This window comes from Microcaecilia unicolor, chromosome 3, assembly GCF_901765095.1.
Source record: "Microcaecilia unicolor chromosome 3, aMicUni1.1, whole genome shotgun sequence".
NCBI classification, from domain to species: domain Eukaryota; kingdom Metazoa; phylum Chordata; class Amphibia; order Gymnophiona; family Siphonopidae; genus Microcaecilia; species Microcaecilia unicolor.
In genome coordinates this window covers 477,388,595-477,404,665 of record NC_044033.1, presented here as the reverse complement: position 1 = coordinate 477,404,665, position 16,071 = coordinate 477,388,595, and the positions used below count along the sequence as shown (strand labels likewise).

The window sequence follows — 16,071 nt, the reverse complement described above, 5'->3', positions numbered from 1 at the left end:
GTCGTGGCTGGGTCTTCCAGCACGACAATGACCCAAAACATACAGCCAAGGCAACAAAGGAGTGGCTCAGGAAGAAGCACATTAGGGTCATGGAGTGGCCTAGCCAGTCACCAGACCTTAATCCCATTGAAAACTTATGGAGGGAGCTGAAGCTGCGAGTTGCCAAGCGACAGCCCAGAACTCTTAATGATTTAGAGATGATCTGCAAAGAGGAGTGGACCAAAATTCCTCCTGACATGTGTGCAAACCTCATCATCAACTACAGAAGACGTCTGACCGCTGTGCTTGCCAACAAGGGTTTTGCCACCAAGTATTAGGTCTTGTTTGCCAGAGGGATTAAATACTTATTTCCCTCTGCAGAATGCAAATAAATTCATATACTTTCCACAATGTGATTTTCCGGATTTAATTTGTGATGTGCTATCTCTCACTGTTACCAATAACCTACCCTTCAATTATGGGCTGCTCATGTCTTTGTCAGTGGGCAAACTTACAAAATCAGCAAGGGATCAAATACTTATTTCCACCACTGTATATATATATATTAGCCAAGTTAGCCAAGTTATTTATGAAGTTGTCTTTCTCTCTTACTGAGATTTAGATCAGGATTCAGACAAATTTTAAGTATAAACTGTGCTAAAATATAGACCATTCTAGAAGGTTCACAAACTCTTTCTCAGCACTGTATATTTCAAGTGCTGTTTCCCACTGGAGCATTTCAAACTACCCAGTCAATAATGAGCTGGCAATTCTCTGTGGTTTTTTTTTTAACACTGACCACCACATGCATAATTAGGCTCCAATATTCAATGCCAGGCCATGTCTGAGCACTGGCATTGAATATCTGGGACATTTCAGCATGTGCTGGCCACTGGATCTTATGCAGATCCTATCTAAATGTCATCCACGATCTGCATAAGGGAAATTAGGTATTCTCACTCCCTCTAAGCCCCCCTCCTTCCCTGATCCCAATCTATCCTCCCTTACCTGAAAACAAGAAGACCTTCTGATCAGATCCCCCATCCCCACCTCCTGTAGACTCCCTCAGGCCCAACATTTATAGCTCTGGTGATCTAGAGGATCCTAAGGGCAGGACCAGTGCCTACTTGCTCCTGTATGTCATGGCTCCCACCTCAAAATGACCACCATGATCTCTATGAGACTGCCACTAGAGATTGGGCAGCCATTGTGAGGTAGGAGCATGACAGGTAGGTGAAAGCGGGCATCATCCCTGCCCTTAGGACCCCCTAGACCACCAGGGCTATCAAAAGTAGGCCCAGAGGGTCTACAGGAGGTGGAGGGATGGAGGGATGGAAGATCTTCTTGTCTTTGGGGACAGAGAGAGACTTAGATTGAGGAGGAAGGAGGGGCATCAGAAACCCTATATTCAGTGCTGGTGTCCAGAAAGCAAACCAAGCAAAGAATGGACTACTTTTTATGCAGTTCTGTCTAAATATTGCTGGCACCCATATAACTGCTGGCTCCTCCGCAACTCTGCCCTAACTTTGCCCCCCGTAATGCCCCTCTACTGCCTCATTTCAGTTTGGCCTCTCCTGTCTATTTAAATCACTTTGAATCTCTCCCCCCCCCCCCCCCCCCTACATTTTGAAGAATAAGTCAAGAATACATGAATATACATCAAAATGAATAAGGCTACTGTACATACAGTAAAGATCAACCACATAAGTGGGAGAACAAAGAACACTACAAATGTACAAAGACAATCAAGGGAGCAGTGTAACCAACAAGACATATCCAAAAACCATAAGGGAGGCAAGTGCTGTCAAATTTTGGCATCTTGGCAGAAACACTGTGCTGTGTCAAGTCTTCTTTGACATTTTCAGAATAAATTCAGTTTGACAGCACTTGCCTCCCTTGTGGGTTTTTGGATATGTCTTGTTGTTTACACTACTCCCTTGACTGTCTCTTACTGTACGTACAGAACATATGTAAATCTTAGGCCTGTTAGGCAATTCTGAAAAACTGGTCTTAAAATTTTACCTTCTATCTGGAAGAAAGTACATTTTTACATAAGGATTCCTGGGCCGTCCATCTGCTCTTGGTGGCAGATCTTTTGCTTGCAGAACATTTACTGTTAGCCGATGCTCCACCTTGTCATACCATAGTTTCACCTAAGAAGTTACAATTATTTCAATAAAATTAAGCTACACTTTCTTGATACCATATGCAACAAATATGTTTACAAATTATGGAGTATTATATAACCATTCAAATGAAAATGTAAAGCAGTTTTCAAACACTCACAGAAAGCATACACTAGAAGGGCAATTCTATAAATGATGCACAAATTTATTCACACAAAATCGTGCGCTATTCTGAGATACGCGCGCAACTAAATTGGCTAATGTGCTTAGTGCCAATAATTGGGTGCTAAGAATCATTGGCGTTAATTGGTGCATTCATTTTGCTAAATGCTATTCTATAAGGGGGCATGGCCATGGGAGGGGCATAGGTGGGTCAGGGGTGTTCACCAAAGATGACTGCAGCATTACTGAATACTGGGGATCTGTGCCTAACTTATGCACAAGGATTTACACTAGGTTTCAATTGGTGTAAGTCCTTGTGTACAAAGTTGAGTGTGGAATTCGGTGCCCAATGCTATCCCATAAAGGGCACTCACCCCAGAGCGCCCTTTATAGATTAGAAATTGAGCGTTGATTTTTTTTTAGCACCCATATTTGGGCACCATTTACTGAATCTAGCCCCAAATGTACAAAAATAAGTTTTGCTTTGTTGATATTTACAATATATTCTGGAGCTCCAGACTCTTGCCATGTACTGTTTTCTCATAAATAGTCTTTGTTTCAAAGAAAAGGATCAGATAAACTACTACTACTACTTAACATTTCTAGAGCGCTACTAGGGTTACGCAGTGCTGTACAAAATAAACAAAGAAGGACGGTCCCTGCTCAAATGAGCAAACTGAATTGCACTCTGTAAAGGATAATGGAAAATAATCTTCTGTAGGTCTACCTTTCATGCAAGTAAAAGTACCTTTGAATATTAGCACACCAGTAGTTAAAGATGTCCATTAACATATATGTACAGCGTATGTTGATTTTCAGTGGCACTAAAAATATATGCATAAATAAATGCATACTTATATGCATACTCTATACACATAGGTGACGAATATTGGCACATCTGTGTGTAACCCACCCACACAGATGCCCAATATCAGCGCTTATACTTACCACATACACATTTGGCCTGGATACGCCATGTTATACTTATTTTTGATATATGCACACCAAACGCATAGGCTGAACATATAGGTATCCAATATTTGCACCCATGCATATAGAATATGTGCATAATGGGCACTGCCACAGAATGCCCCTTCCTCACCTATTCCTATATAGGAATGGGTGAGGAAGGAGCATTCTGGAGCAGAATGTCTGATAGATAGATAGATAGATAGATAGATAGGGCCTGAATTTTATAGTGATTTTTGTGGATAGGAGCCTCTCCTGTACGCTTAAATTGCTTTCCATCACCTAAGTAGAGATATTGAGCAGCACTTAAATGGAGAGTGCCACTGAATATCCCCATAGACAGTCCAACAAAATGTAGGCAGGTCAGAGACGGCACTAAGGAGGCGCCCAGGGTTATGCGGGTGCCGGCATTACATCACCAGCTCATCGGCAAGGTGTTGTTCGCATTGATGTGTTTTTTTTTTTTTTTTTTACTTGCGACCACACAGTGTTTTAGCAGTCAGGACCTTGACATCTTCTTTAAGTCAAGTTTTTAGACCACAATATAACATATTTGTTTGACCCTTGAGGCAGGCCTTTTGTGCCGAAACACGGCCGTGTCGAGTCAGTTTTATGTCTTTTATAATAAAGACTCCTACATTTTTATATCCTTCTGAGTCCACCTCACTTGTTTTGCTGCTAACGTTTGCATGAGGCACTTTTCCTCCTTTTTTCTCCTACCCAGATATTTATGCCATACCAAGAAATTCCAGCTTTAGCAAATGGTCCTTTCAGACACATTACCTGACTACCAGTACAATACAAGGTTACATTTAAAACTCTATCTCTGATCTTCAAGGCCCTTAAAGGACATCCTCATTCTGTCATTCCAAAATCCAATTTAGACATCGTTGACAGATGGACTTTTTTTTGCCATTTTGAAATATCCATGTGCTTTGAAAATGAGATCCTTTGTATCTTAACTTTATTGATAAGGATGTCCAGATCTTCTTCACTTTCAGCAACTATAGTGTCTTCAGCATGTCAGAGATTGTTGATATTCCTTCCTCCAATTTTGAACCTTCTTTCATCATCTTCTAATCATTGAGGGCAAAAGATCAATGCTCTTATTATTGGGGATTACAAAGAATAATGGGTAGCACACTAGATTATTATGTATGAGAATTACTTGAAAAGATTTGGTGTGTGAAAGTTTGCCTCAGTATTTGCTTCAAACATTATAGTTTATACTGTATGCTTTAAAATGTGTCAAATACACTTACAGAAAGTTGTCCTGGTAGGACCTGAGGTGCATCTTTTAATGTTCCAGGACTTGTTGGAGAGATAACCGAAATTGAAGGCCGTTCCATCTTTTGAGACTCAAATGAACTAGAACCTGAAACAGAGAGAAAACTGTATATTATAATCTAAATAACCCATCATTTTTTCTCAGAGTACTCGGTAAGATGTAAATAAAGTTAATCAGCTCTGGGACAGATGACCAGAAAACAGGCTATCATCTCCAGCTGATGATAGGCACCAATGAACAGAGACATTACCATATTGCTATCATCAAATTATAATGTTTAAAAATATAATTTTGTAGTTTTATTTATTTATTCACATTATACATCACTTCTCCTTATTATCAGCCAAAGCAATCTGTAATAACCATCCTCCTCTTTAGCCCACACCAAACATAACTCCTTTCAATATGGTTTCAAATAACTTTCAGTAACTAAATACATTCCTAATTACCCCTCCCCCCTTTTACAAATCCGTGCAGTAATGCCAACACAGCTCATTCACTTTGAATGGGCTCTGTCGGCATTACCACACCAGTAGCTACTAGCGCGGCTTTGTAAAAGGGGAGGTAATATAGTACATATCATTTTCTCTAATTCAAATAACAAATTCCCACCATCTTCTTAATATTAAAATTTTGCTTAAAAAGCAACAATACTGTAGATAATCAGGACAGAGTGCAATATCACCAGACAAAGAATTTCCATCAACGTAGTCCCAGATTGAAAATGCTCTCTCCTTTGTTCTTTCTAGTCAAGCAGCGGCTAAGCTCGGGAATCACCAACATTCCTTCTCTTCAGACTGCTCTTCTTTGAACCTTTTCTAATTCCACTATATCTTTTTTGAGACATGGCGACCAGAACTGAACATAATACTCAAAATAGGCATTATAGTATTTCTGGTCTTATTTACTATCCCTTTCCTAATAATTCCTAGCATCCAGTTTCCATTTTTCGCTGCCGCCGCACACTATGCAAACGATTTTAGTGTATTATCTATGACACCTAGATCTTTTTATTGAGTGCTGACCCCCAAGGTGGACCCTAGCATCAGGTAACTATGATTCAGATTATTCTTTCTAATGTGCATCACTTTGCATTTGTCCACATTACATTTCATCTGCCATTTGGATGCCTAGTCTTCCAATTTCCTAAGGTCTTCCTGCAATTTTTCACATTCTGCATGTGTTTTAACAGCCTGTCATTCTGATTTCCAGATCATTTATAAATATCTTAAACAGCATCGGTCCCCATACAGATTCCTGTGACACTCCACTATTCACTCTCCTCCATTGAGAGAAATGGTCAATTCCTAATCTACAATAGAACATTGGCTCCTATCCCATGACTCTTTAATTTTCTCGGGAGTCTTTCAAGAGGAACTTTGTCAAAAGCTTTCTGAAAATCTAGATACACTACATCAACTGGCTTACCTTTAGCCACATGTTTATTCACACCTTCAAAGAAATGAAGCAAATTGGTTAGGCACGACTGCCCTTAGCTGACCCCATGCTAACTATATCCCAATAATCCATGTTTATTTATGTGTTCCATAATTTTATTCTTTATAATAGCTTCCACTATTTTACCTGGTACTGATGTCAGGCTTACCAGCACAATTGTAACAGGTAGGGGGGGGGGGATGGGCCTGGGTCCACCTGCCTGAAGTCCACTGCACCCCCTAACAACTGCTCCAGGGACCTGCATACTGCTGCCAGGGAGGTGGGTATGACATTTGAGGGTGAAAATAAAAAGTTGTGAAACATCATTTTTTTGTGGTGGGAGGGGTTAGTGACCACTAGGGGAGTCAGGGGAGGTCATCCCCGATTCCCTCTGGTGGTAATCTGGTCATTTAGGGCACTTTTTGGGGCCTTATTCGTGGAAAAACAGGGTCCAGGAAAAGTGCCCTAAATTCTCGCTAAAAACGCATATTTTTCTTCCATTATCGGCGAAAGGTGCCCATCTCTGATCGCCTGATAACCACGCCCCAGTTCTGCCTTCACCACGCCTTCGACACACCCCCATCAACTTTGTCCGCATCCGCGACGGAGTGCAGTTGAAAACGTCCAAATTCAGCTTTTGATTATACCGCTTTATTCGTTTTTGTGAGATAAACGTCGCAATATAGGCGTTTTTCTTTTTCAATTATAAGCTGGATAGTCTTTATCTGCCTTCAGTTTCTATGTTTCTATATTCTAGTGCAATTCAAGGAAAGGAAATGAACAGGTAAGACTACATTTTACCTTCCTCATAGTCCACCCAGACCAGCCCAAACCAGTAGGATGTTACACTGCTCAATACATCCTGGCAGGAAGAAGACAAAGCTTCCTGCATAACCACCTTGCCAAAGGTGCTGTTGCTTCTAGTTTACACATCAACCTTGTAATGCTTCATGAAGGACAGAAGGAGAACCAGGTTGCTGCATGGTAAATTTTCTCCAGAGAAACAGTCTGAGCCTTCATCTAGGAAGTGACTTGAACCTTGGTCAAATAGCTCTAACAATGACCAGAACCACTTTATTCTGCAAAGTATAGGCTGCCTCACTTTTGTGCAGCCCATGAAACAGAAAAAAAAATATGATTTTACTTTCTGAAGTCAATGGTGACTGTGAGACCTGCAGACCCCCTCAAAAGAGATGACCTTTTTGACCTTTATTCCAGAGCCTCCAGCCCCTGAGTTCCTAAAGGAGCAAAACCAGCTCCGGTTATGAGTTTGACCTCTACTTCCTGACAATCTTTCCATTTTCCTGGCTTTGTCCTCAGGTATGCACTAGGGCCTCACATCTCCTAGGTCCTCCAAGTTCTCCAGTTCCTAACCAAATAACAAGCAGCCTTTGAAGGGCAGCTTAAAGAGAAATTACTTAAAAAACGCCATCCAATGCTGCAGCCAGAGTCAACGATGAGCTGCCAAAGACGAGGCCACAGAGTTTCAGCATATTCAGACCAAATTATAGAGTACAGTGGCCAGACAGCCAGCCCCTAACTCCAATCTAGCTGTCTCTGGAGAGGCTGGAGGCTATAGGACCCAGCAGCTGGCAATACATCCCCCACAAATGGGCTCCTGCACCTCAAGGACTGCAGAGATGAGGAGCTGCTCCAAAAGAATCATTACCTTTTTTTTTCGTTACATTTGTACCCCGCGCTTTCCCACTCATGGCAGGCTCAATGCGGCTTACATATTGTATACAGGTACGTATTTGTACCTGGGACAAAGGAGGGTTAAGTGACTTGCCCAGAGTCACAAGGAGCTGCCTGTGCCTGAAGTGGGAATTGAACTCAGTTTCTCAGTTCCCCAGGACCAAAGTCCACCACCTTAACAACTAGGCCACTCCTCCACTGGAATTGTTATTTCTTGGGTCACCACCATGACCAGTGCAATGATCTCAGAGACTGAAAACAATCTATCCAAATCCACCATGGGAAGCAGATACAGCCTCCCTATAAATCTGTATTAATGCAGAACTGTATCAGTAGCTTCCCACGCCTTGAGAATATATTTGACAGTACCGGTTGAAGAGGGAAGGCCTTTAAGAGATTATAAAAACCCTTTGGAATAGGATTCCCATTCTTGGGCCCCTCTTAAGGAGCCACCCTGAGCTAAAGATCCTACACCACCTGATCAATCAGCACGGGGAGCTCCTACTACAAAAGAGGTGCATCACCAGAGATTCACCACAAGACAAATTGTTCATACACTGGTAGCCTATGGACAGAGTCAGCCCAATTATTAGACAAGGCTAGGCAGTCACCTAGGGCAGTAGGTGCTCATTTGACCAGGAAATGCCTGAGAACTACAATCAGTCTCTAACATCCCTTTCCTTGTAAAACCTTGGAACAGGCTCTCCCATCCCACAACCAGAGCATGCTAACCAGCAGCTGTGAAGAGCAATCAGCTGCAGCATGATCCACAGAGTCTGATAGACATGTTTACCTTCCAGTATACAAAGAAGGTGGGAATGACCAAAGCAGTGATCCAGGATGAAAAAAGTCCTTTATTGAATAGAATATCAACAAGTCCTCCATGAAGCACAGTAACTCTTGCTTAGTGTCTTCATAGTATTACTTCTACAAGTTAGTGTTACTGTACGTGCTTCATATAGGACATGTTGATATTCAATTCAATAAAGGACTTTTTTCATTCTGGATCACCGCTCTGGTCATTCCCACTTTCTTTGTGTGCTGCTTTTGATTGCGTGGGATTGTATGGTTTTCCATGTTCACCTTCCCTCAAGCCACACTCACCCAAACTCTGAACTCTGAATAAGGGTCTTCCTAGGAACAGAACTGGGACAGCAGGACCAGATTGCTCCCTGATCCAGAGCTCCCAGCACTTATGTCTCTTTTGTTTGTTAATTTATTAAATAGCTTTATTAAATAGCAGCCTTACAAAGTCTGCTTGCTGCTCTTTTTTTGTTTTTTTTCTTAATTCTTCATAGGCTCTGGAGGAGGATGGAGGGAGATGGAGGAAAGAGGACTTCAAAAGGAACCTACAGCCCCTCTGATAGGGGCCCCACAGGATATTCACTTTCATGATCTCAAGCTTTTAGGCAAGAGCTCAGAGCGATGGAGGGTGAGCACAAAGCACCTCCAACTCAATCTGGAAGGGTCAATGGACCTATTCCTAGGAGATCAGGTGGCCCCTGGACTCAACCAGAACACAGGCCATGATCTGAGACTGAGGGAATCAAACCACCAGAGAACAAAACAAAAAACAGCTGCATCAATCTAACCTGCATCATTTGCTGGAGGTAGAGAAATACTGACTAGCTCCAGACTTCACCTCCTCTTATACCAGTGATGTCACTAGAAATTGTCTTGTTCTCTATCTCTGTCTGCTGAACGAAGGACATAACCCACTCAGAGGCATAACTAGCGAGGTAGCAAGGGGAGCAGCTGCTCCCTCAAACAGATTTTGAATAAAATAGTGCCTCTGCAGATCAGCCCTTTAAATTGACGCTTTTCTGAAATCACTACTTATATATATGTCCTTATTTACATGTATGAATTAGGTTTTTACAATGTGAATGCATAGGCGTAGTTTGACTGTTTCATTTGGGGGGGGGGCAAAGAACGTGCGGAGCATATTAGCATATCATTTGCATATATACATATGCAAATGAATATGCTAATATGGAGGAAGGAATTGAAATTTACAGGCAAAATATCACAGATGCACATTTCAAAAAGCTGACACATTTCAATTAATAAATTATGAATAAAATACTTTTATCTACCTTTGTTGTCTGATCATTTAGTTTCTCTATTCGCTTTGGTCCCAGTGTCTTCTGTTTTATGCAGTGTCTTCTTTCCAGTAGGCTTCCCTCTGCTCCCCACCATCCCAGTCCCATCCATCTCTTGCTCCTTCCCTCTGCTCCCCACCCCTCCCAGTCCCATCCATCTCTTGCTCCTTCCCTCTGCTCCCCACCCTCCCAGTCCCATCCATCTCTTGCTCCTTCCCTCTGCTCCCCACCCTCCCAGTCCCATCCATCTCTTGCTCCTTCCCTCTGCTCCCCACCCTCCCAGTCCCATCCATCTCTTGCTCCTTCCCTCTGCTCCCCACCCTCCCAGTCCCATCCATCTCTTGCTCCTTCCCTCTGCTCCCCACCCCTCCCAGTCCCATCCATCTTCTGTTCCTTCCCTCTGCTCACCACCCCTCTGACCCATCCATCTTCTGTTCCTTCCCTCTGCTCACCATCCCTCCGACCCATCCATCTTCTGCTCCTTCCCTCTGCTGTGCCTGACCTCTCCCAATCCCATCCATCTCCTGGTCCATCCCTCTGCTCCCCACCCCTCCCAGTCCCATCCATCTCTTGCTCCTTCCCTCTGCTCCCCACCCCTCCCAGTCCCATCCATCTCTTGCTCCTTCCCTCTGCTCCCCACCCCTCCCAGTCCCATCCATCTTCTGTTCCTTCTCTCTGCTCACCATCCCTCCGTCCCATCCATCTTCGGCTCCTTCCCTCTGCTGTGCCTGACCTCTCCCAATCCCATCCATCTCCTGGTCCATCTCTCTGCTCCCCACCCCTCCCAGTACCATCCATCTTCCCTCTGCTCCCCACCCTGCCCAGTTCCATCCATCTTCCTTCTACTGCCCCCCCCCCCGCGAGGTCCAAGATCGTGACTCCGTTTACCCCCTCTCTTCCTCCCTCCCTCCGGCGCAGGCAACAGTCTTCAGCTTTTTCAGCGTTCCTGGCAGCGGTAGCGATGTACACGCTGCCTTCGGTCTGCCCCGGAAGCCTTCTCTTCAAGTTCCTGTTCCCACCTATGCGGGAACAGGAGGTTGAAGAGAAGGCTTTGGGGCAGAGCCGAAGGCAGCGTGTACATCGCTACCGCTGCCAGGAACACTGAAAAAGACTGCTGCCTGCGCCGGAGGGAGGGAGGAAGAGAGAGGGGTAGACGGACACGCTCCTCTCCGTCCGCTTGGCTTCCCTGCCCTCTCTGTCTGCGTCCCGCCTTCCTCTGACGTCAGAGGAAGGCAGGACGCAGACAGAGAGGGCAGGGAAGCCAAGCGGATGGAGAGGAGCCCGTGCCTGCATGTGTTTTTTTTTTTAAACTAATGGCGCGGCGGCGTCGTTTGAGGGGGCATTGCCCCCCCTCGCCCCCCCAGTCTACGCCTATGTGTGAATGGCACTCAGGCCTTCTAAAATCATTATTCTACATCAAAGGAAGCAAATCCACAATTAAGTGAATTACTTACTGGATTCCAGTGGAGGATGAGAGCTCTCAGGAATTCTCGGAATGTCACTGAAAGCAGACAAGTATAGAAATACACTGTTATTAATGTATAAGCTACTCAGTTCCCTTGTATGGATTTAATAATGCAACCAGTAACTACATGCAAGATGTGAATACACTTAGAATTAGATGTGTTTCTCACTCTTCAAGCTAAGTCTCCAGATATTCACTTACATTCAAAAATTATCAAGGGAGAAAAAGACCTCAGTGACTTTGTACCCTAAACATTTTAGGCATACAAAAGCCTTATAATTCAACCACCATCGTTGGTCTGAAAAAAATCCCATACTATTCATAATAATTAACATACTTTTAATGAATTCAATATCTTATTTTCTCTTTTCTTATCTAAATTATAAAGAGCAAGCCAGCTGTGCTTAGCTTAAGGCTCTTTTGATTTCATGAAGCCATCCGTTTCGCTATTGACTGCTTCTTCAGGAACCAAGCCTTGAAATTTAATCTCAATAGGTGCCAATCACCCTTACTGTAGAACCTTTCCTGCCAAGCTTGCTAGCTTGCTTCTACAATAAGGGCAATTGGCAGTTATTGAGATTTAATTTTACGGCTCGGCTCCTGAAGAAGCAGTCTCCGGCAGGGGTGTAGCCAGACTTCGGCCGGAGGGGGGTCCAGAGCCCAAGGTGAGGGGGCACATTTTAGCCCCCCCCCCCCCCGGTGCCGCCGACCCCCCCCCCCCCCCGCCATTGCTGAACCCCCCAACCACTAACTTTGACCCACTCTGCCATTGCCGAACCCCCCTGCCACCAACTTTGACCCCCCCCGCCAACAACCCTCTTGACCCCCCCTCCCGGCGCAAACCCGCTGTCGCCTACCTTTGCTGATGGGGAACCCCAGCCCCCGCCAGCCGAGCCAGGGTCCTCTTCTTCCCAATCCCTCGCAAGGCTTCGTTCGAGTCTGATGTCCTGCACATACAACATGCAGGACGTCAGACTAGAATGAAGCCTTGCGTGGGATTGGGAAGAAGAGGACCCCGGCTCAGCTAGCAGCGGTTGGAGTCCCCCGCCAGCAAAGGTAGGCGATGGCGGGTTGGCGGCGGGAGGGGGGGTTGGGCGGGTTGGTGACAGGGGGGTCCAGGGGCAAATCTACGGGGGCCCAGGCCCCTGTGGCCCCATACTGGCTACACCACTGGTCTCCGGAGATTGAGGATTTTTGGGAATCTGTTATTTTTCTCCAGTACTGGGAGGTTTTTTCACTAATTCTTTTTTTCGTCTTCTCATAAACCAATGATAGTAACAGGACACCTTGTAAGATAGTGGGTTAAAAAAAAGCCTTGTGATGCTCCCCTATCAAGAGATTTGAGGTTTCATTTGCTTAATAATTAAATGTTCAGGAACCGTGAGTGTATGCAGTTCCTGCTGTTCTAACAAACTTTGGGGCCCTTTTACAAAGAAGCGGTAGGGCTAACGCGTGGGTAGCGTGCGCCAAATTGGCACTACTGCAAGTGTAGCACAGGCGCCCGGCGGTAATTCCAAAGTTGGCACATGCTGGTTCCCGCGGTAGAAAATAATTTTCTATTTTCTACTGCGGGGAGGGGAGGGACGTTCCTAGCAGTATGGCCACACTGGCGCTTGATGCATGATTACTGCACAAGCAGCGCATGAGCCTTTACTGCCAGGTCAATGGCTGGCGGTAAGGGCTCAGGCAGTAAATAGACACATGCTACTTATCATTTAGTGCACGCTCATTGAAAAATGCCCTTTTTCACAGCCGCAGTAAAATTTTACCGCAGCTTAGTAAAAGGACCTTTTTATTTTTTGTATATTATTACATGAATGTGATATCTGCCAGCAAGCCTTCTCAGGAGTAGCCCCCATAGAGTAGAAAAAAGCAACTGCAGTATAAGCAGAGCATTAGGTCCTGCCAGCCACACAAACTGAAAAAACCATCAGCACATACTTTAACCTGCATTTTTATAGGATGTTTGTGTGACATCAAAAGGCCCAGAGCCCTAGCAGTAGTACCAGGAGAATATCACTAGAGGTCATTGGCACCATTTTGAACCCAGTGATGACAGAAGCAGGAACAACTGGGGACCACTACTACTACTATTTAGCATTTCTATAGCGCTACAAGGCGTACGCAGTGCTGCACAAACATAGAAGAAAGACAGTCCCACTCCTACCCCATTCCCCCAAACACTAGTGGTTTCTAAAGCTAGGCTCGGGAGCCTACGGAAGGGTAGGAGATCTTTAGGGTAGAGAGGGGCTCTTTGGAAGAGTGGATTTGTCATAGGAGTCTTCAGGGGGGTTATGAAGCGGGGAATCTTCAGGAGAAGGATGTGCTTGCTGGGAGGCTTTGGCAAGAAGGGAGAGATAACTTTATTAATGCCTACCCCCTTAAAAATGTGGCCTGTGAGCATTGGGTTGCAGGTTAATGACCCAGTGCTTCCAGGAAGGAAAATAATGCAGCTTCCAGTGTTTGGTGCAAGCTGCATTATCCAATTTATATAGTAAATTGGTATTTTACATGCATATGCATGCTTTGCACCTTATTACTATATAGAATGCGTTAAGGCCATAACATACCTTAATAACTACCTTCTTATGTGTCTATAAAATACTAGCACAAATTCTGCAGAGATAGTTCCTAGATAGTGGATCTTACATCTACGTCTGCTTGGGAGTAGGCCTATATGTTAGTGTGTACACACATAGGCATGTATTTTATAAAAATGCATGTATAATTGTAACTCCGCCCACTCTCCACCCAAACTTCTCCCTTGAGCACACCTACTGTATATGCATGCATTGGTTTGAATTGTATGTAATTTTAGGCATGATCAAATATTTTGAAAAAGCATTTTATGCATATAAAATGTTTATAAAATTATTCTCATAGTCAGAGGTCAACTAGAAGGCAGCCTTGTGTGTAGTCTATGCAATTACCTAATGTGAATTTTTACGTGAATAGTTACCTCTTCCACAAGATAATGTCCAGTTTTCCATTAGCTGATGGCTTTTTCTTACTTATCTATATCTATATAGATATATAGATATAGATATAAAATAATTAAAGTGATTGCAAATGACTATGTTCTAAGAACTAGTATAGATATAATGTTGTTCCCTACCCAATAGGTCTTGAAACAATAATTTCAACTTGAGTTTCTGCTTTTGATTCTAAAATAATGTTGTAAACATCTTCATTTGTCACTCCAGGCAATGGTTTACCATTCCATTCTAGGACTTCATCCCCTTAAACAAAAAAACAAAAAGAACAAGCAATCAGTATACAAGCTCTGAAAAAAATGGATCTGAAAACAGGATATGAAATATTGACTTTTCATATGTTTGGGCCTGTTTCCTAATCTGCAGTAAGCAGTTAGGGGGTAATTCTATAAGGAGCCACCTAGATTTAAGCAGCAAATATGTGCATAAACACTGGTATTCTAGTTAAGTTATTTCAATGTATAAGCAAACACATCTGCGTGCATGTGAGTGGTTTCCAGCTCTGCTCTATTTTCTAAGTACACAGCACTAATCAATGGTGGGTCATTACATGGAGTTTGGGTGGTGCACGGGTGGGCCCAAGGAGGTTAGATTGAGAATAAGAGATGGCATGATGTCAAAAAGCTGAAGCTGACACCTCCCTCCTGCCACTCTTTTTAGAAAAGTACTCAGCGCTTATTTTTTTGGGCCCCAATTTGAACTCCATTTACTGACTCCAGCCCCCATTATGTACAGAGTGATGCCTATTGGGGCTAGTTTAGTATACATAAGAGGGACTCAGGGGCCCTTTTACTAAACCAAGTAGGCACCTATGTGCGCCAATTCGTAACTACCGCCTGGCTACCATGTAGCCCGGGTGGTAATTTCATTTTTTTACGTACGTCCACTACATGCACCAAAATATATATTTAATTTTCCGGCATGCAGTGCTAACCAGATGGTAATCGGCATTGTACACACGCTGACAATTACCACCTGGTTAACGCGTGAGACCTTACCACTAAGTGAACGGGTGGCGGTAAGGTCTCAGTCCTAAAATTTTCATTTTGCCGCACAACCATTTTCAGCCCCCCCCCCCAAAGGCCTTTTTTACAAGCCCACTGAAAAATGGATCTGCACGCATCCAAAACACAAGCGTATACTAGCGCAGGCCATTTTTCAGTGCAGCTTGGTAAAAGGACCCCTTAATGTAGTTCTTCCAAACCTATCCTGGGTACCCTAAAGCCAGTTGAGTTTTCAGGAAATCAATAAGAAAACGAGATAAGATAGATTTGCTAAGATTGCAAATTTAGTATATTCACATTTAGCTCATCTATATTCATTGTGGGTATCCTAAAAACCTGACTGGATGTGAGATCTCAAGCACATATTTCAGAAGCCCTACCATACTGGATAACATGTTATTATAAGTACATAAGTAATGCCACACTGGGAAAAGACCAAGGGTCCATCGAGCCCAGCATCCTGTCCACGACAGTGGCCAATCCAGGCCAAGGGCACCTGGCAAGCTTCTCAAACGTACAAACATTCTATAGATGTTATTCCTGGAATTGTGGATTTTTCCCAAGTCCATTTAGTAGTGGTTTATGGACTTGTCCTTTAGGAAACCGTCTAACCCCTTTTTAAACTCTGCCAAGCTAACCGCCTTCACCACATTTTCCGGCAATGAATTCCAGAGTTTAATTATGCGTTGGGTGAAGAAAATTTTTCTCCGATTTGTTTTAAATTTACTGCACACTACACACTAATCTTAACATGCATGCTAAATAAAATGCAATAAACCTTTAGGGAGTAATTTTATAACAGAGCGCCTAGGTAATAGGGCAGGAAGAAACCTATTTTTAGCATGTTTTAT

General features: G+C 43.7%; 1 protein-coding gene across 16 annotated transcripts in view; it reads right to left on the bottom strand.

The window, feature by feature from the left end:
• The window catches only part of RIMS1 (regulating synaptic membrane exocytosis 1), an 871,728-nt gene that overhangs the window by 480,924 nt on the left and 374,733 nt on the right, over nt 1–16,071 (bottom strand). For all 16 annotated transcript variants that reach the window (XM_030199020.1, XM_030199021.1, XM_030199022.1 and 13 more), the window contains 4 exons: nt 14,339–14,462; nt 11,213–11,259; nt 4,499–4,611; nt 2,002–2,132 (listed from right to left, as the gene is read on the bottom strand). In XM_030199020.1, the coding sequence (XP_030054880.1) occupies nt 2,002–2,132; nt 4,499–4,611; nt 11,213–11,259; nt 14,339–14,462 (415 nt within the window). The remainder of the gene's footprint in view (nt 1–2,001; nt 2,133–4,498; nt 4,612–11,212; nt 11,260–14,338; nt 14,463–16,071) is intronic.